Genomic DNA, 23,158 nt, shown 5'->3' on the forward strand with positions numbered 1-23,158 from the left:
TATATTTGATACATCAGTTTTGCTTCAGGAGCGAAATGAAAAATATCATTTCAGCCACAGAAGGCTTCATGGAGGATGGCCAGCAGAACTTACACGTAGAAGTAGTTTCTGCTCCTCAACCTAATTCTTTCACAAAATCACAAGAGAAGGAGTGATTCATTCCAGTGTGCAAACAGAAGTGTTATACCTCCTGAAGGCAAGAACCCACTTTTCCATAACAAAGTTGGGGCAAGATCTGAAATGGACAACAGCACCTCAGGTGAAGTTACACTGGGAGATATGTTAACATCATCAAAATAATAGCTAGTCGAGAGCACAACAGGACGGTCACATAATAAAAAAACACTGTCATCTGCCTGAAACACTGAGACACATTTAGAAGGCATTTACAAAACAGAAACTCCGCAAATTATCTTCAGTATCATTCACAGCCAAACTTGGGAGATTGAAATCAGATTTCATCTCTGCTGATACAAGATGCTACTAACAAGTACAGAATATCTCTTGTGGAGAGGGATCCCTTCTGAAAAGAAGAGAGAGAGAGAGATACCTTTGGATCTCTGAGATGGAGAGCACGGTTGACGAGGAAATGGATGTCGTCTACGGTGGGATACCTCATCAGCAGCATGAGGGCACTAGCATAGTCAGCAGTCAACACTGGGGTGGGGTGACAACAGTATGACAATAAGCAAAAATCAATGTTGGTGAAGGTGATGGGACAAACTATCACTTCCGAGGCGATCTGGATGTAGCAATCTTTCCGAAGTGCAGCTGAGGAAAGATAGCGTACACATTCAGATCGCCGAGGAAGTGATAGTTTGTCTCATTGCCTGAAACTAAAAGTTGATTATTTGCTTTATACATATATTCCACATCTAGGGTCCTAGAAAATCCTATTTTATTCCACATCTCAAACTGTTTTAGCTGTCTTTAGGTATCCTTAGGGCTTAGGCTACTTGTGCCCGTAGATGACAAAACAATGAATTTGCTGCGCGCACCGCGCGCCACCGAAGTGAAAGTGCGTTGCACTGTGTACTATCAAGTGACCTAGGTCACATGATAGTCCACAGTGCAATGAACTTTTATTTCGCGCGTACTCATCTTGCGTTAGGACTGTGTGGACTGTGTGGAGATCAGCGAAACAAAAGGGACTATCAACATAGAGTGCAACGAACTTTTCTTCTCAGGTGATGTGATGTGATGGGCACTAAGAGATTTTCCCCAGTGGTGGGGAGGAGAAAAATCTCTTTGGATGGGCAAAACTACTCTTCATCACGTGATCAGCTCTGGACCAATCCTATTGCAACATTCTTAGTATGTGGAATATAATAACAATAAATAATAATAATAAATGATAATATGGTCTTCTTTATCCAGGATAGCCTCTTCAGTGTTGCTATTGCTCTAACAAAGGGCCCTGCCATTATTATTACCCTAGCAATGCCAGGTACCCATTTATGCACCTGGGTTAAAGGGGACATTGTGGGTGAAAATGTATTGTCCATGGACATAGGCACTTGAAGAGATTTGAACTTTGAACCTCTGCTTTTAAGTCACGAGTCCTATCCATTATGCCACATCTCAACTTTACATGAAAATATCATAAAATCTATTCACAACTTCTTGAGTTATTTTGCAAACAGATAATCAAGCAAACAAATAGACAGACAGACAGACAAACCAACGCCGACAAAAACATAACCTCCTTGGCGGAGGTAAAAAGAAAATGCATGGGCAATTCACCAGTTTTATGTGATATTTTAACGATGGAACAGGACTTGATCCCATCGAAAGTACAAAAACTTTTTTCTTTAATGTGTAAATCTAAATAATAAAACTCGACATAGACACTGTGTTCTTAAAAGAAAAGAAAAAAAAATATTGCATAAAAAAAAAAATAGCTGAGAACTCATCTGCTGCATTCACTTACACAGTTCTCTGATCTTTATTAGCATGGCAACAAAGACGTAGTCGACCAGATCCAATAGGACGGAGTCGGCAAAGATGGCGTCCCACAAGACGATGAGGTCTTGGAAGGTGAACTCCCTGCCAAACAGGAGCCTTATCCATCGTCTGCACAGGAGAGTGTACAGTGAGGAAATATGTTGAGAGTTTCAGACTTCTTTTTCTAGTCATTCACTGTCAACGACAATCTCCCTGTACATGACGTGCATTGCAAAATATATGATTCTGCCTTCTTGTTTTTTCTTCCTCAATTGGCACTGCAGTCAAAATTACTTCTTGCATTTATTTCTTCATTTGTTGCTCCATCACTTATGTCAAATATACTGCAGATGAGGGTGAAGGTTAGGAGGGCAGTAGTTTGTGGCAATGTGCCTCAGAGTATTGGGATTAATCACTCTGTAAGAACAAGTCCACTGCAAAATAATCACTCCATAAAAGAGTTGAGTTGAAGAAAAGTTACAGAAAAAACAGCCACAAGAGTTCTTTTAGTATCTTGGGCAATCATTTTTGAAGCATGGCTACTTGTGTCACACAAATTGTAGGCTGCCACTAAAACCAATCTCTGACACCTACATGCCGTAGAGCTGCGGTGGGATGTCAAGGCGATCGAGATGAGAGTAGAGCTCGTAGTCGTGTCTCTTCAGGATCACCTCCCGTATCCTGTTGAGTTTCTTGACCAACGGGGAGGACGGGTTGCACTCCTGGGGCTTGGAGAAGGGCTCAGGCTGGACGAAGGCCCCCTGGGAGGAGGCCGAGGGGAGATCCTGGCCGTGTTGAAACCAGGGTTCAGCCGTCTCCATCAGGTGGCAGAACAAGGTGCTACATACAAAGACACACATAAACGTGATAATCATCCATTAAATACATGCCGTACTTTAACAGCAAGAAGGTTGTTTTAAATCACTTACAGGGGCATTCCAGACGATTTTCACAATTTCACAACATGTAGTACATACCTGACTAAACAGCTCCATGTATAGATTTGTGGAAGTTATTGTGGTCCTCGAGCAGAGAAACCAATGCTCTGAAAAACCCCAAAACAAATTACACTGAACAAGGATGATGACATAGTACTCTCATATATATCAGAAATGTAGCAATGTAATTCCATTACAATACCACTTGCTTAACAAGTTCACCTCTTGTGCATCCTTATGGTCAAGCTGCCATGTCATCATCCTTGTTCATTGCAATTTTTGAAAACATTCTTATTCCTCATCCCAATCACTATAAATTCTAAAACCCTGTACCCAGTACAACCAATTTTATAGCTGTTCAAATGTAAAAATAAGAAAGTCATCCAGAGGTCTCCTTTCAGGAAGCACTATACATTTGTCTGCAAGGTGTTGCAATCAAACATAAAAGCAGACACACACAAACAAATAATCACCATCTCCTGCTGATTTATCTCTCATCTTCTGACAGCAAGAAGGTTGTAACTCCTAGTTTCATTCAGAGGCATTACTTGCTTAGGTATCACAATCAAAGACATACGCATACTTAGAGGTGATATCTTTACACTTATCCAACATTGTACAATTTCAATTCTCTGCATGATTTTATGCCTAAATATCATATGTTCATAAGAAAAAAAAAAAAAAAATATATATATGAGCATGTTTGGAGCACTCTCGGGAGAGAGAGCTCATACATGATGAGTACACAAAACAGGAATCTGACGTACTAGGAATCATGCTCCAAATACTCAGGATTCATCAGCTCTGATACAATGTCTCTGCACACAAGAGAGAAAGAAAGAAAATATAGTCAAATCCCACATCAACAAACAAGTAAATTATACATAACCTCCAGAATATATATATATATATATATATATATATATATATATATATATATATATATATATACAGTGGAACCTCTCGTATCCGGACAAGTTGGGACCGGGGCTCATCCGGATAAGGGATTTGGCCGGATACGGGAGACTCAATGCTTTATACATGTACGTGTACATATACATATGTGCATACACATGTACTGATGTAGCCCTTTGTAGTACCACATGTAGTAATGTGTATACTGCAACCTTTTCATTGCTACACTCAGTAAAAGACCCCAAAATAGAGGTTCGTGTTTGCAAGAATGAAATCATTTTCTTTTATAAATTCTTGGGATGATTTACCTAAATAATTATTAAGAAATGTATCAAGTACTGTTAGATCTTGAAAATATACAGTACGAGTCAACGAAACTACGCTTCAAAATTCGATCATCACGGCTCGGCAAAGTCGACTGTAGGTCGCCATTGTTAGATTGAGTTGGGAATCCCCCTTTCCTCCCAAAATTATTCAAAAAAAAAAAATCACGGCGAGATTGCGTCCGTATAATAGAGAGATCCGGATAAAGGGAGGCCGGATAAGAGAGGTTCAACTGTATATATAAATCAGTGACTTCAATATATGCAAACCACAAAGAATTAAGACTTTTCAAACAAGAGAAATTGAAGGTGTTCCATTACCAAAGGCAACAAGGAATTTTCAATCAGGAATAAATATCTGTGACTAGATTCACTTGAGTGCATCAGGACAGACATGATGTGATACCCTTAAGCACTTTTAATTTGATACTTTTCAAAACATTGTGTCATAAACATAACATAAGCTAACCCAGGTTGAGGGCTAAAGGGATAACAGCAATATTTAGAAATTACGCAAGAGCATCGGATTATGATCTGCCTTTGGCATGAAATGTTCTATTATCAACACGCAATGGGATGTTTTGGCAGCTATAGGCTATTTGCACTTGAAATCACGACGATGAAAGATGAGCCGATGTTGAATGAAAAAAAAAAGAAGAAAAAAGACACCCAGCATTCACCTCGCAGAAACTTTCTATGAGCATAAGAAGTAAAGATTCATTTCAGTATCCAAGAAAATTCAAATAACCTTCTTTCCAGTTGCTTTCAAAGGATAGGACAGTAATGAACAGTTTTCCTTTTTTTTTTATAGCAAACTACCACACACAATGATTGTAAAAAAAGAAGAAAAAAGACCCAAACAAATAAATGAACAGACAATGAATGTAAGATTTTAATTAGCAAACACTCTGTTAGATACTAACTCAACATGCTAATACCCTCTCTCAGAATAAATTCAATAAAGAAAACAACATGCAGACCACATTCCAGATTATGTCTCAGTTGATGACCTGAATGACCACCACACATTGCTCAACAGCACACAGGATTAGATATGACATGCTTTTTATGACGGCCATTAGTCTGGAAGATCGCAATTAGCTGGCGGGATATTGCCGCTGCGGGCACTGTAATGATTTTGTTGTGACAATCACTTCCACCTTTTCCATCTCCAATTACACAGTCTACCCATCTCTGACAAACACAACATGGAAAGCTGGGAAACTGTCATACTGTGATAATCATTAAAAAAAAAATTAATGATAGTAATAATAATAGTAATGACAGATGAGTTTGTAAGAGGAGCAGGTGGTACCTCAGAGTGATATCTTGTTTCCATGAGGCAAAAATTTAAATCGTTATTTTTAAAGGCATTATTTACCATTTGTACATGAAACAAAAATCTAGCTTTAGTGCTTCAAAACAGTTCTAAAATGTGAGTTAGGGATAGAAACAACTAATGTAAAAAATTTAATCAGTATAAATAATTTATGTTAAGTATTGTAAAATGTACAAAATGTGAACAATAGTTGATGATTAAGAGTTTCTAGACTAAACTGTCTACAGTTGTGGTTTAATGAGAAAACTAGCAACATCTCCTAATATTCTAGGCTTTATTGCGAATTGTTTTCATGGTAGGATGTTTTGTGATACTACTGACCTATACTTATGCATCAACTGCTCCCAATGGTTAACAGTAGCTTTAATTAGCAGTAGTATAAGTTTGTCTTGATGCAGAAGTAAGAGTCCAAATGGAGAGAAAAAAAAATGACAAAAAAATGACATCACAATCCCCACAATTTTTTTCCTGCCACACTAACTGTGCTTTTAAAATGACGTCTTTCTATGCAGCATGTAAAATCTTCCAAAATCAGCAATAAAAATCAAGGTCTTTCACAATGGCTGAGAAATGAGCTCTTTACAAAGCGTTAAATCAGTATCAATCAATTGTAAATCTCTTGACTGCGAACACATTTCATGGATATGACAATAATTTACATAGATATTATCGTCAGCCTCATGCCAAAAGGGCACTAACAGTGTACAAAGTCTATGGTGTTAAGGCCCTTTTGGCATGAGGCTGACGTTATGTAGAAATAAAAACATGATTTTTAGAATAATATGACTGCACTGTAGTCTGCAGTGTAAAGCTTTGTCTCTTTGGTCTTCAATATGACGTAGTAATTCTTCTACCAAACAATGTGCTGGCTTCCAATAAGACTCGTTATAAAAATGGCATCATCAGACAATGTAGATTAAATTTAGTGCTTATGTTATTGAAGAACTCTTCACACTGGCAATATCACACGCAAAAAAAAACATGTCATGGTGTATTAGTTCAAGCATCATACCTGGTTATATGTGAATGTTGGAACACAAACCAGGTTGGTTACAAATATGTGGACAGTTGCCAAAGTAGCAGCAAGTTTCTGGCATATATTTCAAAATGACTTCACTTGCACATTTTGGTTCCCTGCTCCATGGTGCACAACTCGATTGTGGATGCATTGTCTTTTGTGTGTGTGTGTGTATCACTGCATTCATCACGCGTATCACATGCATTACCATCAGAGCAAAACGCTTGTATTTTTAGGTGGCTGCGGCGGATTAAGACGGCATTATCATCATGGCACTGGCTTATCAAATTCTGTGAGCACTGACAGAAAACCATTGCTCTAAACCCAGACTACTGCACACTGCAGGGCTGCCAACCTCGTGTGAGAATTTTGAGTGAGACACTGCGAGGGACGGAGTGACCAAACCAGACGGATTGAAGACAACGGTGGTGGGGATGGTGTGGAGGGGAGTCCATCCCCCCTTTTTTCTTTCACTGGAGGGAGCTTTGACAATTTTACATTTTAAATGGTGCACTCTGGTGCATACTTCAATAAAGATTTCAATACATGCACGGAGAGAGTGTGCCTGTGGGAAAATCTTGAAAGTTTGGGCTTGGGCAAATTGAATGTTCGGATTATCAGGGATATGGGGGACTTTCTCTTTCTTTTTTTTCACTTTCTGTTTTTGGGGGTTCGCATGAGAATTCTTTCATCAGAGTGAGACACCTAAAATTTGATGAATTGCGTGAGTCTCACATTAATTGCATGACAGTTGGCAGCCCTGTCAATGTATTCTACAATACTCTGTTCTTGCTATTGCTGAGAGTCGACAGGTTAAATGCTGGTGAGAATTTTACCATGAATGCCAACAAACTGAGCAAATAACACTTGAGCCTCCTGAAAATGAATTCACTTTAAAAAATAAAAAAAAAACATGTCATGAATGAGTTCAAATGAACCATGATGCACAAGATACCTTTTAAAAGACACTGATGCATTTGCCATTTGATGAATTTTTAAAAATGTTTTTGGCTTGTATATAACCCAAACCTTATAATCAGAGTGCATTCAAATAAACTGCAAGAGGACTGCAAATTCATGATAAAATCAAGATGGATGAAAACGCAAGATGCTAAAATAAAGCTATGGTAAGAGGGAAAAGTTAACTGACATTAGTATACATCAGAGATTGAAATTGAGAAAAATCTGTGTTAAGCAACAAAAATACCTTTGAGTGGGACCAACAATGCTGGAGGGACACAGACGAACAATCGATGGGAAGAAGAAGGTGTATATTGGTGTTTCCACATAATAATACATAATACTTAAATATTTTCAAACTGAATGAATGACAGGCATCGATCATTAGAAATGGTTGATATAGAACTGATATCATCACTTTCAATATAATATAATCTAGTCTAGTTTTATCTAACTCACATCACTAATGTGAATCATAGAAATGAAACTGCCAGTCCATAGAATTGTGTAAGTGCTGCCATTATGAGCTCCATTACAAACATGATTTAAGAGATGGATCGATTCATGCTGAGACAGTTTTACTGCCTATTATGAGGAGCAGAAGCAAATTCCATGCAAAGAAGGACCTGCCTCCATAGCTTCTTGACAAAGCAGAACTTTATATCTAGATGAGTAAAGCAACTCATGCAAATGTGGAGATTCTCTACTGGCAGATGTCCAGACACAAAGTGAGATGTTACTAACCCATTTATCTTGTTTTACTTTTTACTTGAATCTGGGACAATGGAAACATTCAGAAAACTCTTACACAGTTGTGTATCATTCAAAATAGTAGCAGTATTTTCCCACTATGTGGTCATTAAATGAAAAATAATCTGATATGGTTCAATCTGATAGCTGTCTAGTTATATGCTTTGATGATCTTTATTGTTGAATCTGGTCTGTTTCCTAACAAACATTTCATACAGAAACGTACAGGCTACGAAGAGTTACATGTACCATGCATGAGGCAACAACTGCAAATTTGCCAATTGACTGAAAGTAAGCACAGATATCAATCTAAATGACATGTCATGCATTTTCTGTAAGATACAGGTGTTAGAAACACAAAGCACACCACTTAGTAGCCAAGAACACATATGTCCCGAGGTCACAGGTTTATGCACTGCTTTACAGCAACAATCACCTTAAAATCAACTATCTCACACTCATGTTTGCACTGAAGTAATCCAGACTGATTTCCATATTTATACATAACATCATTGTTATTATTATTATTATTATTATTATTATTATTATTATTATTATGATTATTATTATCTTTATTATGATTATTATTATCATTATGATTATGATTATGATTATGATTATTATCATTATTATGATTATTATTATTATTATCATCATCATCATCATCATCATTATGTGACAAGGTCAGGAAGGGAGTGAATGTCTACTCACAGTTGTGACTCCATTTCTTTTGCATGGAGAAACGCTTGCTGGTCGGAGTGTATCACAAACATCAGGGGAGCCAGGAGCTCATGCATGCCCTGTTGCAACCAACGTCCGTGAAACCGGGAGGAAGAAATGTGTGGATGGATGAGAAGAGGATGGAAGGGGTACAGAAAACAAAAAGAAGGTGAAAGACAACAACAAATAGAGCTCGATACAGATCGACAAAATGTGATGATACCATTGAAGATGAGAAAAGAGAAGAAGGGGGAGGGGATTTGTTGAAAACTAAGGAGAAGATGGGACATGGGCTGAGAAAAATTCCAAGGTTCGTAACAAGAACTGATCATGAACAAATATCAGAAACCAAAACCTGACAGGTAATAGGTAACTCAAAACACGCAACAACCCATCATGTGCCTTAATTGCTAGCATAATCATCTTCCTACATAAGCCACAATGCTTGCATTACACACTAGAAAACAATAGGTTTGACATTGACACCATTATTGATCAGAACGTCTCACTAATAGCCATCTTCAACACTGAAAGCGGAAAGTGAGCATTAAGAGTGTCTATAACTGGAGTCGGAAAAAGTCGGTGATTATGTACACAAGGTCTCACATCTCTTCTGCACATAAAATTGTAAGGTAGAGGTGATTAGCCTGTGGTTTCTGGCACCTGCGATTTGTCAGGGCATTGCAAACTAAGGAGAGCAAATTCAAATTCCATCCCTTAACCTTAGAAGTCATCATAAGAATGATCTGAAATCACACAGCACAATCTCACAACCTCCACTCCAGGATATCTCTGGAAGCTTTCTCTTCTTGCAGAGAACACTGCTCCTGCCCATGACTCTCTCATTTGTGACATTCTGTGCAGGTGCATTGCTGTTTGTGCCATGATGCTGAAGGCCTTTGGTACACTTTCATTTTCCATGGTCACTATCATCAATGTGTTTTCAATGATATTGATATTGAATGTATCCTGGACTTTTCAGTGTATTAGACACAGCTGGTCTGTGTTTTCACACATAAAATATGATCCTCATACAGCTTATCTGCCAAAGAAGCTCTCACAGCATAGCAGGACTTGGGGGGGGGGGGGGGGGGAGGGGGGACTGTTGCAGAATTTACGATGCCCCCTGTCAACTGTGATATCACACAAAAATCACAGCTTTGCAACGTCAAGCAACAAAAGCACATCTTACAGTTTCCTCCGCTTCTCTCTTTACACTAAATGATTTAACCCTATTCTAACTGGGGGGGGGGGGGGGGTCAAATTGACCCCCCCTCGACGTTTCGCACTAGGATTTCGCAACACGCAAAGATTTTGCCGCGTCGTTTCACGACTTTTTTCATTGAAGTCTCCCGCATATTTTGAGACCAAATTTGCGACGTCCGGGTACACCATTTTGAAGTTATGTAATGTTTTGCATATGCATTTCAACCAAAAAACAGCTCAAATTCATGATATCGTGTGGCTCATTCAGCACCCCCCCCCCTCCAACATCTTGGCCGTTGACAGCGTGATCGCGAGGAAAATTGACACGCATGTCACCCACAAGGTAATCTACAAAATTGAATAGGTAATTATTCCGCAATTATTCAAATATATTTTTAATAAATTATGCTAACTTATGCATGAAATTTGAAAATTGGCTGTAAATCTGTAAATAAAAGTAAAAAAACTGCTAAGTTTAGGTCTAGGTACTGCTTTTAGGATTCTTATTGAATGCACATCAAAACTAGATATATCGCTACGGCGACTGATATGCCTCCGCCATAATGCATGGCAAAATATTAAAATGACAGGTTTGACACAAATGTGCTGAATGTTCACTTTCCTAGAACTAGGTTCAATTGGATGAATGATTAAAATGTCAGAGTGCAGGTATTTGGGGAACTGATGATTTTTACTTGACTTTTGACCCTTTTATAAGTTTATGCATTGAGTAAGTTTCAAGGTATTGAGAAAAAGTATAATTTCAGTATCAAATGGGAAAATAGCATTATCTAAACCTGGCCTTTGACCTTTGACCTCACAGTTCCAAAGAGAATCACTGTTAGGTTGAACATGCATAAATATGTAAGTTTCATGATGATACCTTGAGTTACTTTTGAGATATGGAGGAAAAAGTGCAATTCAGCACTTTCACTTGACCTTTGACCTTTTGACCTTTGACCTTTTGGCAAGAAACTTCCCACAGAATATATATTGGGTAATACATGTATACATCAAGTTAAAAAAAAAAAACCTTCAGGCATTGCATAAATATAAGGAAAGTACTGATATTTTGAGGAGTTGACCTTGACCTTTGACCCCTGACCTTTGAACCATGACCCCCAACTTCCCTAGATAATCACTGCCCATTGGAACAAGCATAAATACTAAGTTCCATGAAGATACCTTGAACCATTTGCGAGATATGGAGAAAAACATGAATTTTCAACCTTTTTTTTTCACAAAATAGCCTGTGACCTTTGACCTTTGACCCCGTGACCCTAAAATCCAAACAAAGTATTATCCCCCCAGGATATACCCTCATACCAAGTTTGATGTAAAACCACCACACGGTTCTTGAGATATCGACAAAAACAAAACGGGACGGACGTACGTACGGACGAACGGACGGATGTATGTACGGACGGACGACCCGAAAACATAATGCCTCCGGCCACTTCGTTGGCGGAGGCATAAAAATGGCGGTATCGAAATTTTGTTCTATGTATTTTATTGTTTTTAAAATTTCTTATGTATTTCACTGTTTTCAAATTTTTGTTTTTTATTGTTTGTTTTGATGGAAATCATCAGTGAGGTGACACTATTCCGATCATAAACAACATAAAATTAATTGATATTGATCAGTATAAGTAAAAATAATGATACATATATGAATTTTGGCTGGAAACAGAATTTGCATTGGATTTGTACATGAAATCACATTTTTGAGCAATTTCAGGTCTGACATGCACTTACAAAATATTGCGTAACTTCAGAACTGCGTACCCGGGCATCATGAATTTGGTCTCAGAAGTTGCGCAAGACTTCAAAGAAAAAAGTCATGAAACATATGTTTAGGCTGCTAAATTCCATTGTTACCGCATGCACACTATTACTACTGATGCTCGAAAAGACATGTGCATCATCAATTTATAGAATGGATTACCATTTTTGTGCCAGAAATCATCTTTTGATCATGTTACCTGATGGCAAATTTACAGGATGCATTTCATTTTGGCTTGCCACAGAGTAAAGCCATGTATCCAGTAATTACTGGATGCATGGTTTTCTAGCCAATAGGCGTCTCTTCAGAGACTCCAACCCCACGCACCTTCTGATCAGGAGATTCTCCCGCCCGAAACCCCTAGCAAACGGGAGACTCCAAGTTGATGTGTGCGAAGTGCGAAGTTCCTAGGATTCTAGATGTTCTCTGGTGCTGTCTTAGGCTTATTTTTTCAACATACGATAGAAATAAGTAAGAAATCCTTTCCACCGGGAGACACAGAGCTAGGGCGGGAGAAATCAAATCTCAAACGGGAGAACGGGAGATCGTGCAAAAATGGGTTTTCGGCGGGAGATCTCCCGTCGAAAACAGGAGAGTTGGAGTCTCTGTCTCTTACTGGCTACACGAAAGCTTGCTTAGTGCGTGAACCTTTGCTACAAGTGTGTGACAGCATGTTCACAGTGGCCCTCCTCTGTGGGGCTGCGTACGGCCAGTAAAAATCAGCACACAGCTCTCAACCAATGAGATTGCAGGATTTTCGCAGCAAACTGCCCAGTCAATTTGTGCATTTGTGCAATTTTGTGTCGAATGTCATAATATTTCTTAAATGAGAATGAGCCCATGCAGGAAATAATTTGAACGACTTTATGAAAGGGTCTAATGGGAAACCACATTACCTGTTTGTAGGATATGTGGCTGTTCTCCTTGGCGTAGCAGAACAAGATATCCAGCATCATGTCCTGAATCCTTTCACTCTTAAAGAAGGCAATCTCTGGGAAGCATCGGACGACGTCCTGTTTGATCTCCATCCTACAGCTCCGGTCCTGGAAGTACTTGTTCCACGGACTCTGCAGACATCGGACAGGGAGAAAGACATAAAAGAACGAGTGAAACTTTGATGTGATCCTCGGTTTAAGAGCGTCCTCTCTAGTTGTTCTGTGTTAGCACCATCTGATACATTTTGAAGATTTAGCTCCTTCAGAAACAATGCAATCCAAGTCAGAGACACAAATCCTTTCTCTTTTTGCTGACAGCACATCAACTATTTGCCATCAAAAATGTGCACACAGAAGCCTCTCATAAACATGAAATAATTGCACTTTCTTGTCACTTTCAATTCATTTCATTTTAGCTGGTCGATGGTACGCACCAACATAACATCAGCTGCACTAAATGATACACGCTGCAAGTGATACTGATCTGTCAAATACATGCACTGATTTAATACATGTGTGTGTGTGTGTGTGTGTGTGTGTGCGTGTATATATGCAAGTTATATTCTGCCAGTTTTGGCATTTCTAAGTATTAATTGAACTTACAAAGATTTGGCAATGTCTTGGCATTTACCTTATTGTGGCTAATGCAACATGTGAAACTTGATGTAATGAAACATCTCATTCTAATGTTAACCACTAGAAAGAGGTTCATACTTGCAACTCTTTTTCCCATTTCAAATGTTCCGCTCAACAACAACAACAACAACAACAACAACAACAACAACAAATTACATGCAATCTAAGATGTAATGATTTACTAGTCCAAGCTGTACTCCAGTTTTGGGACACCATTCCGGGAAATCAACACTACAGCAACACTTATATCTGAATCATCGATGGAATTTTAGTCTCACTCAGCACATTCAACAAAATCTATGTGACAGTCTTGTTATTTGGCTGGTCAAAAAGGAACAGTGCTGAATGGACATTTAATCATTCAAAACAAAGGAGCCAGTTTCTTTCAAAGAAGATTTCCCTTCAACATAACTTGGGTAGGGATTAAAGAACTTAGTCCCCCCCCCCCCCCCTTCCCCCATCCAAGCTTGGACCTCTCATCTTCACATCCACCCAGCTTTATGGTACAAATACATAAACAATCAATGCACAGTGGCTGCTATTGTATTGCATTGCTTGGACACACACACACAATAGGTTTTGATGCACGTGATTATGAATGGGGTAATAAGCTTCATTGAGCTTCCTGTTCTTTCACCATTACTGAATAGGATTACTCAGACAGTGTGTATGGAGCTGACCAGTGCTCTAGTCAGGCACACCATGTTAGGAATATTTTATTGTATATACTATATGTGCTTTGTAAGAAGCGAATAAAGAATATAATAATAATAAAATCCTTTGTGTGCTACCCTTTTAATTGCCAGAGAAAATCCCACAGCATTGCATACACTGCCCAAAGTCCCTGCAACAGAAAGAGTTAATTACCTCAAAGTTTGACAGCGTGGCAACTAGAATGTTACCCATACCATGTTTCATGCATAAGAAAGAGCTGAACACCTCAACCATTGTGGCAACTTTTTACCACAGCCTCTCCCTGGATAACAAGCATTACGGGCAGCTTGCGATGGAGACACAGACATTTTCTTCGCTCCGGCTTCACAGCTTATAACAAACGGTTGTGACTGTTCAGAAAAACACTAAATATGATCAAATAATTGTGAAATTCTTTTAGCTGTAACACTAAGATTAAAATATATTTTATCACTGGGAGAAGACTAGAGCTACATCGAAGGGAAGGTATTTGTACCTCTGTACACAAATAAAAAATGTGTGTTGACAGATATAATCTGGCAATTACATATTTCAGTGCATGGTGTAGGAATAATTGAAACTGCTCTAGGTAAGGTTTGATATGTCTATCATGTCCTTCCTCAATTACATTTGGCTCATAGCCACTTGGCAGCCATGCCACATATCACTTACAAGAAATCCAACAAAGTTACAAAAACACCTTTTCTCTGCTTCAACTTGAGATAATCTTGAAACCCATTAAAAGTAATTGCTGTGATACTGTTACACACTAGACAATGAATAACATGAGCCTTATAAATATGATGGGCAGGAATGTATGGCACTTGTCCACCTATCTGGAATACTATTAGAATTTGCTCTAGGATGTAAACTTTTTGTTTTGTTTCTAAACCTAACCTGAACCCCTAAAAAAGTGATTTCAAAACCATTGTGGATCACTCTTGTGAATGTTGGTTGTTGGTATGAACAACACGGCTAAATTTAGATCTATTCCAAATAAAGCTGTAGGACAGCGACAAGATAGAACTTCCAATCATCCTACTCCTATCCTGCCTCAGAAACTGACATTGCCTGGGGTTATGGGGTTCGGTGGAGAAAATAGTTCTAACAAAACACACACAAAAAAGAAATGCTGTAAAAATTTAAGCAACTCCAGATTCTACACATTTGTATATTTGCTATTGATTGGTTTGCCAACTATCATGACACAACAAAAGCATAAAGAAACACAAAACAAATTAAAAGAATTACACTGCAGGCCCAACTTGGTTTTATCTACAGGACATGAACAATATTCCAAAGGGTCAAGAAGATTGTAGCCATGCCACCCCCCCCCCCCCAAGAAAAAAGAGAATTTATTCATTGTTGGTTCGATCTGCGTGAGATAACTTCATTGGCACACATGGAGCTCATTTTCTCTTCACACTAGAAAAGGAAACATAAAATAAGCCACAAAGTTCTTATTTCTATTTGGGTTTTGACCTATGGTTTTTCATTTTGGTGTTCTTTGACTTTTCAAGTGCATGTACACAGCTAATATCAAGCTAACTCTGAGGTAAATATTTCAAGAAGAATAGAAAAGTTTGATTGGTCATTTGTTACGTGGACCATCTGAGAGACAAAAATATACATAACATGATTAACCATGTTTAAACTAGAAATGTTGCTATGGCAACTGGTATATGTCTGCCATATCGCATTATTCTCCAAATAGGTATACAGTATGTACTTCAAATGTGAGACAACTATTTCACATGATTGGCAAATAATCATTTATCTGGTAATTATACACCAATTTTCATGAAAATACTTTCAGCCACTTTCAAAATATGGAAAACATGTTAAATTTTAGCATTTTCATTTGATCTTTGACCCCATGGCCCCAAATTTCCCTACATTATCACAACGGGATAATGCATCATGTACAACATTGTATATGGTCAGTTTTACGGTAAAGGGTGTAACTTTCAATTTTTAGCCTTTTGGCCCACCCTGAACACATAGATTTATAGATCTCAAAGATTTTTTCCCATGTGAGTCACCTTATGAGTAGCCACCTTGGGTAGCATAATCAGGTCCAGGTATTGATGCGTTTTGTTTTGACAGTCACATATGTACCCTAAAAATGACTATTTTGTTGCACTGAAATTTATACAACATTTTTGAAATGTTAATAATTTTCTACAGCAACTGCAGAGATCTAATTTTTTATGTTAAAAGCATAGTTGTATGGTCAATTGAAATGACCAAATTAGTTTGGTTTGTATCTGGCCCTTTATTTTAGAATACTATGACTTCAAATTTGAGGTTTCGGAGGCTTCATTTTCCGTTAACAATTGTTTACAAACTTTGATGGACAATAATATCAATGGATGTGTTTTGGTTACTTTCTTTTATGCTGAAAATAGTAAGGTGCAGCTAAACTTTAGACTTACATCAAAGTTTACTTGATTCTAGGGCTATTTGAAATTTTGTGATAATTTTATTCCATCAAGTGAAATTTCCGTTAGCAGTTTTGAAGCCTCCGAAACAAAGTGTTTGGTCAAATAATATGAATATAGATAAGGGAAGCAACCTAATCTAGATGTCAAAATGTAGGATATGGGGCCCTAATCTAATAGACCAAAAATAGTTAAGATCCGCCAAACTCTCTGAAAATAGGAGACAATACAAATTTTCCGTTAACACGTGAAGCCTCCGAGACGCATTGAAGCCTCCGAAACAGCAAAAACATCTAATTTGACATTTCTGATAAATTCTTTGAGTGTTTGCCCCAAATTATGCCATGAAATCATCAACAGACATAGACTGACAACAAAAATAATAAAAACATTATGATACTGCAATAATTTTTTGAGCTAATTCACTTTATGGAGAAAAAGTGGTTTCGGAGGCTTCAAAAGGATGTTAACACTGCATTTTTGTGATTTTCTCTCGACAAAATCAAATTAGATTTATTGTTCACCCACATAATGATCGCTTATGACATATCTAAAGATATTTAATCACATTCAGTTTTCTGGCTGCTTTGTTTACTCACCAATATAGATTTACTATACGATTTACCTATTTTTCTTACACAGTGCAGTGTGTCACACATAACTCACCTTTTCACTCAGCAACAAGATATTAGCAGATGAGGATGTTGCCCCACAAATATGTTTAAACAGTGTATATCAACCAAAAAAGACACAATTTACCCATCACTTTCTACATAACATACATGATTTTCATAAAAACATACAGCATACCAAATTAATTTTCCAGATGTTTCGGAGGCTTCATTTTATGTTAACAGCATGTAAATGGAATGTTTTGATTACAATTTTGTAATTCTAAGTCTATCAAATAACTGTTTGGACTGAATGAGACTTAATGATTCCTCAAGCAAGGTGTAGATAGTTGTTTAAATGTATGAAAAGCATTTATTTTGTGGGTTTCCTTTTGAAACAATGGAACAGGCAAGATATTGTGAGTAATGAAAGTGACTTCCAGCTTGCATGCATGCTCACATCATGCAACAGTAGTGCAACAAAGCAAGTAGTTGTGGATACATCAATGTTCTTAAGTTGGATAACTCATTTTTACTCTTGAGAGAAGTTGAAGTGTTGTGACCATATTTGTATCACTCTTGTGACTGGTTAGACTTTGTTAATGAAGACCAAACAATTACTTGATTATCAAGTGTTAAATACACTTTTTTTTTAAAGAACTGAACACTATTCCTGTCCTGAAGATTCAAGGACTTTAATAGATAGTTATTCAAGAGGGAAGCATACACGTAACTAAGAAATATATTACTTTTGAATTTAAGGTTGTATCTTTTATGCATGATCAAGACCAAATGGTGGAAAATACTTTTTGGATTTTTACACTTTCGACTCACTATCATCTGAGTGTAATAGTTTCGAAACACAATCTTTTACATGTTCATTTATAACCCATTGACAAATCCATTCCATTGTTACTCACATGGCATTTGTTTTTGCCATACTAAAATCTTGACTTTTTCAGCTTTCCATTTCTTAACAAGTTCTTTGGCTTTCATTTCCAATACTTATTTGGAGGAAAGTAATTAATCAATAAATTTGTGATTGGATTTGAAAATAGCTAACATCTTGCAGATTATCATTTCTGTGGTGTGACTTGGATCACAGGGTACTGTTTTGGAATTTTGACATTTGATTACTTCATTCAGACAGGTTTTCATGTCAATCTGTATGTCAGATCTGATGCATGCTAGGTGCAACACAATCTTGATACTATACCCTATTTTCCATACTTTATCATGCTGGCAGTGACCTCTTGATCATTTTTGATTAAACAAAATGTAACTTGTGTTACGAAACATCTCTTTGCATACATGTGTGAGACTCTATGACATGTTTGCGGATGTAGTTCTCAGTGCAGTAAATGGACAGTAATGGTTGGGATAGGATTGTTTATAAATGACATATAGACCTCTACTTAAATAGCCTGTTGCCATGGGGTACATGTAGTTTACATGGGTGGGTGACTGGAGAAGTTATGTTCATGAAGAACAATACTGAAATGATTGAAATCTTTATAATCTGTTTAGTCCTGGCTTTTCTGGAAAAAGTTACAAGCCCCTAACTATTTTGAAATTCAAAGGGTTAAAACTGTAGTCTGTGGGTTTATATACTATTTAAAACAAACTTGTGGGTTTCTAACAAACTTAGATATTTAAACACATTTGCTGCTTTTTAATTTTTTGCTACTTTTTAATTTTTTGCTAAAAAGGTTGTCATTTTTAGAAACAGTAAAAGTTCTGTTAGCAATTTCTCAATGCGTACCTTCAAAAACAGGCCTCCTAGCTGTCACAGGAGTCACACAAACTGGAATTTTACAAAATAACTATAAAAAAAGAAGCCTTTGAAGAATTTAAAAAAAATAAAAATAAAATGATATGAAACAGGGGTGACTTGTATACCACAGAAAAAGAAAGTAAAATTCTAACTATCATTATAGGGAACTATACATTTGGTCAACATTTTTTTTTTATTCAAATTCATACACAGTCATGGGAAGGGTATGTACATTTATCTTTTCAAGAGGCGATTCAAAAAGATGAATGGGATCTTGACCATTTCAATTTCTAGTGAGCTCCATGATAATATCACCAATATATTGATTATAATTCCAACTCCATTTTGATGATGACAGTTTGATGATGACCCTTACATGGAATGGCTGATCGGTGTTTAAGATTGCTGTTCTACATGTATGACCATGATCACTGCATTTGATAGCTATAGTAGAGGATATCAGGCATGGTCCATATGGGCAATTCCATGGGGTTGGGACTGAAATTGTGACATACAAGTTGAAAATTCAAGTTGGGTAAATTGAAATTTCCTTTTTCCCCCAGATTTGTTACTCCCATTCTTCAACATATTCCACTAGAAATCTGTTTATTACTTCGCACACTTTCAGTCAGCATGGGTAAACAGGTATGGCAAAATACCTATGTTACACGGACTTCATTTGTTGACTTCCTTCATCATTTTGTGTTCTGAAATGATAACAATGAACACATCCACGTTTTTTCCGTCCATAGCACATCAACATGTTATTTAACAGGCGCATGAGATCATTATCAGTAAGATTGTATGTTCTGATGTCAACTGCAAGCCACTTTTATTAACATGTTTTTTTCTACAAACCATTAACAATTTCAATCAAAGGTTTAACTTTTTCATCAAGAGTGATACAATGACAATATTCTTAAAAGCACCACAATTGAAGCAAGTGATTTGTATGGGTATTCAAGTAAAAACATGATTTTATTGTTATAATCAGGGGTTTTCAGACAACAACCTCGCCCACGGTGTACTACCTATGTTACACGGACAGTATGTCTTTGTAACACAGGTACACTACGACATATCAACTGATTTCCTTTATTGTGGTGTGAGATGTTAAAACCTACACATATAGACTTTATGTATGTTCCCACAAATAACACTATTGTAACAGTTCTTTGGAATTATATCTACTGCACACTTGTGGAACAATACCTATGTTACACAGACTTCAATTCTTTGTAACTCTGATATGAAAGAAGGCAGACTTAATCAGAAGAAGAAGAAGAAAGTGAAGCTTTACACAATTTGACCTAATATACACTAACAACATCATCAACTAGTTGTCAACTAACTAAGAAAACTAATAAAGAGAAATCAGACAAGTCTTCTTGTCTTTTCCATGTTCTTTGTTTGAAATTAATTTCTGCTCTTTTGTCCAATGTCCATTTAGCCCTCGATTTTTGTTTTTCTTCTGTCCATTTTCCCTCTGTGCAGTTTTCTTCTTGTCTAGTTTGTTACATTCGCTCTTCTTGGGTGTTGCTTTGTCGGCTTCCTCTCTGTTTGTGGAGTGCTGTGGATGTGTCCTTTTCACTCTTTCATGTAGTTTAACACGTAGCGGTGGTAGAGGAGGAGCCATGGCAGATTCATCAAAAAACTGAACAAAAGGTGTAAAGAGAAATAGAATAAAAAAATTAAAAGAAAATTTTTGTCGGGGTTGACTATATATTCCTGTTGATGTATCTGTGTGTTTATGAATGGAATTAAATAATTTTAACAATTTTGCTTACATTTCTACCTCTTGGCATACCCATTAGCTAGAGTTCCATGTGTACCTCCCACCAAAATTGAAAAAAAAATGGGTTATGCTTAAAATGATGTAAATATTAATAATGATAATATAGCATGTAAAACATAGGAAAATATCATTTTCATACTCTATGCTAAAAACTTGTTTTCAGATGCAAGCTACACTGTAGGAAGGGCAGGTCGCTGCCCCCAGTGTCCTAGCTAAGGTTAGGGCTAGGGTCAGGGTTACGTTTACGGTTATGGTCCTTAATAGACTCCCAAAATAATACTAGGCCCTATTTTATATTCATCCCCCATCGAAATTGTCGCCCTCTTTTTGAATGATAGTGTAGAGCAATAATAGTCCAATTTTGATTGGGGTTCATAATTTTATTGAAGCCTTTCCTACCCACTACCCACCCAAACTGAATAGGACACTGGCATTTTAGCTTTGAGACTTCACAGTGGGTGAACATGGAATGGAAATGGTGAATCCTTGTGAAATGTTAACAACTTCATCAGAGCATCTAACAGGTCAGTGAAATCTTGGAAGGAAAACATTGACATTTTCGAAGTAAATCTGTTAAAGAGAAAGAATTTCACAGCTCCTAGTTCCCTCAATATCACCAGCAAAATAAGGCAAACTCTATTTCTCTAGTTCAGATGCAGTCTGGACATCTACGTTTTCCAACTAGTATTATAGTGATTAATACTAACTCTAGCACGTCTACCTTGGTAGATACCTAATGACAAAAGGGTCCAAAAATTCACAATAATCGGGAGGTAAAACAATTTTATATTGCAGTGAAGATACACTGATATACTTTTGTATGGTTTTCTAAGAGAGGAATATATGCTCCTTTTGCAGAGACCGGCATGGACGGAAAATTTGGCAATCAAAATTATGAACATGAACCTGTAACAAATATCTCAGTATGTGGGACTACAGTATCATCGTCCACAGTATTTTTGGCCAGTTCAGAGGTTTAGATGTCGTTTTTTTTTCCTCTAATAGAGTTACAGAATATGACAAATGTTATTATTTTTGCAAAATAGCGTAAAAGCTTACCAATTAACATCAGAAACATTAAAACTCCTGTACCTATGTTACATGGACAACGGCATAAAAACAGATCTTGTGCTGTCCAGGTAGGTGTATATTGGCTGTGAGTAGTTTTTCTGCCATTGGGGGAGGACTGCCAGTGACATGAATACGATTGCTGAAGTTAGTAGCTCTTCTTTTTATCGCGAGACGCGTCTTTCCTTACCTACGTTACACGAAGAGGCCGGACATCGCACTGAAGTACAGTGATATGTTCCGTATTTTCTCATTTATTTGGAGGATTTTGATGCTAATTTTTGGATGAGAATACTCCTGAAATATAAATCTCATTATAGAAATAAAGTTTCTAATCATATTATGGTTGGAAGTGTATGTAAAATCATGCTATACCTATGTTACAACAAAAATTGCCATGGACATCGTTTGTAACATAGGTATGAGGTTGCTTGAAGATGCTCTGGTGTTCTTATTTTGTTACAAATGTTTATGTGCCTTATAGTCTTTGTAGAAGTCACCTTGCCTCTCTTAATTATGATAGGCATAATGCTGAAAGGTTGTATATTCCTGTTTTACATTGCCATGAAAATGGCATATATTTATGTCACAACATAAACCACAAAAAAACATGGGACATCATTAGTGAAACAGTCATAGACAAAATACATTTGTACACAGGCTTGTTTTTTTTTCATCAAATAATTCTTCACACATTTCTCTCCAAGAATAACTGCAAACCACGGACAATTATTTGATAAATTTTTCAGAATATGACTTTTATTCCCTACACAACATGAAAATCTAGAGAAGACCCAACCCCATGGAATGACCCATATGCAAAAGAATGTTTATAAGCCTTTTTTCCCCTTTCTATATTTTACAATGATATGTTGTAATCTAACCGTCATGCCATCACATAGTCTATTTTCTATCCCTTTCTCATCAACAGTTGAAATTGATTTCACATAATGTATATACATGTAAAACAATTATGATGGGTGGTTTATGTCAATATACATCCCACAAACTGCACTTATAAAGCAAGCAAACATAATCTTTGCATCAAGTCTATAGCTACAGTTCTAACTCATTGAAAGTAATTCTTACTGCATTATGATGAAAAGTTTGACAAATGCATACAGCTGTACATGTGTGTAGCCTAATCATGTTCTGCATTGCCAAAGTCATGGATATGCAAATACAGTGTATGTATAGAACTGAGCATAAAGATTTAAAATATTTTTCTTTGTCTCTTAACATATATGTTGGAAAGTCTTTTTTCTGCATACAAATAAATACTATTTTACATGTTACAACATTGTTAGTT

The 23,158-nt window shown here is 37.0% G+C and overlaps 1 protein-coding gene across 1 annotated transcript in view; it reads right to left on the minus strand.

The window, feature by feature from the left end:
* Window positions 1–23,158, minus strand: part of LOC139722599 (TBC1 domain family member 5-like) — a 39,095-nt gene that overhangs the window by 6,936 nt on the left and 9,001 nt on the right. Inside the window, exons 4-10 of the mRNA XM_071633900.1 lie at window positions 12,793–12,963; window positions 8,899–8,987; window positions 7,685–7,705; window positions 3,650–3,700; window positions 2,539–2,784; window positions 1,931–2,073; window positions 551–657 (exon numbers count right to left, since the gene is read on the minus strand). Coding sequence (XP_071490001.1) covers window positions 551–657; window positions 1,931–2,073; window positions 2,539–2,784; window positions 3,650–3,700; window positions 7,685–7,705; window positions 8,899–8,987; window positions 12,793–12,963 — 828 coding nt within the window. The remainder of the gene's footprint in view (window positions 1–550; window positions 658–1,930; window positions 2,074–2,538; window positions 2,785–3,649; window positions 3,701–7,684; window positions 7,706–8,898; window positions 8,988–12,792; window positions 12,964–23,158) is intronic.

This window comes from Diadema antillarum, unplaced genomic scaffold (assembly GCF_040938485.1).
Source record: "Diadema antillarum isolate AM-2024a unplaced genomic scaffold, OU_Dant_1.0 scf00000167, whole genome shotgun sequence".
Taxonomy (NCBI): domain Eukaryota; kingdom Metazoa; phylum Echinodermata; class Echinoidea; order Diadematoida; family Diadematidae; genus Diadema; species Diadema antillarum.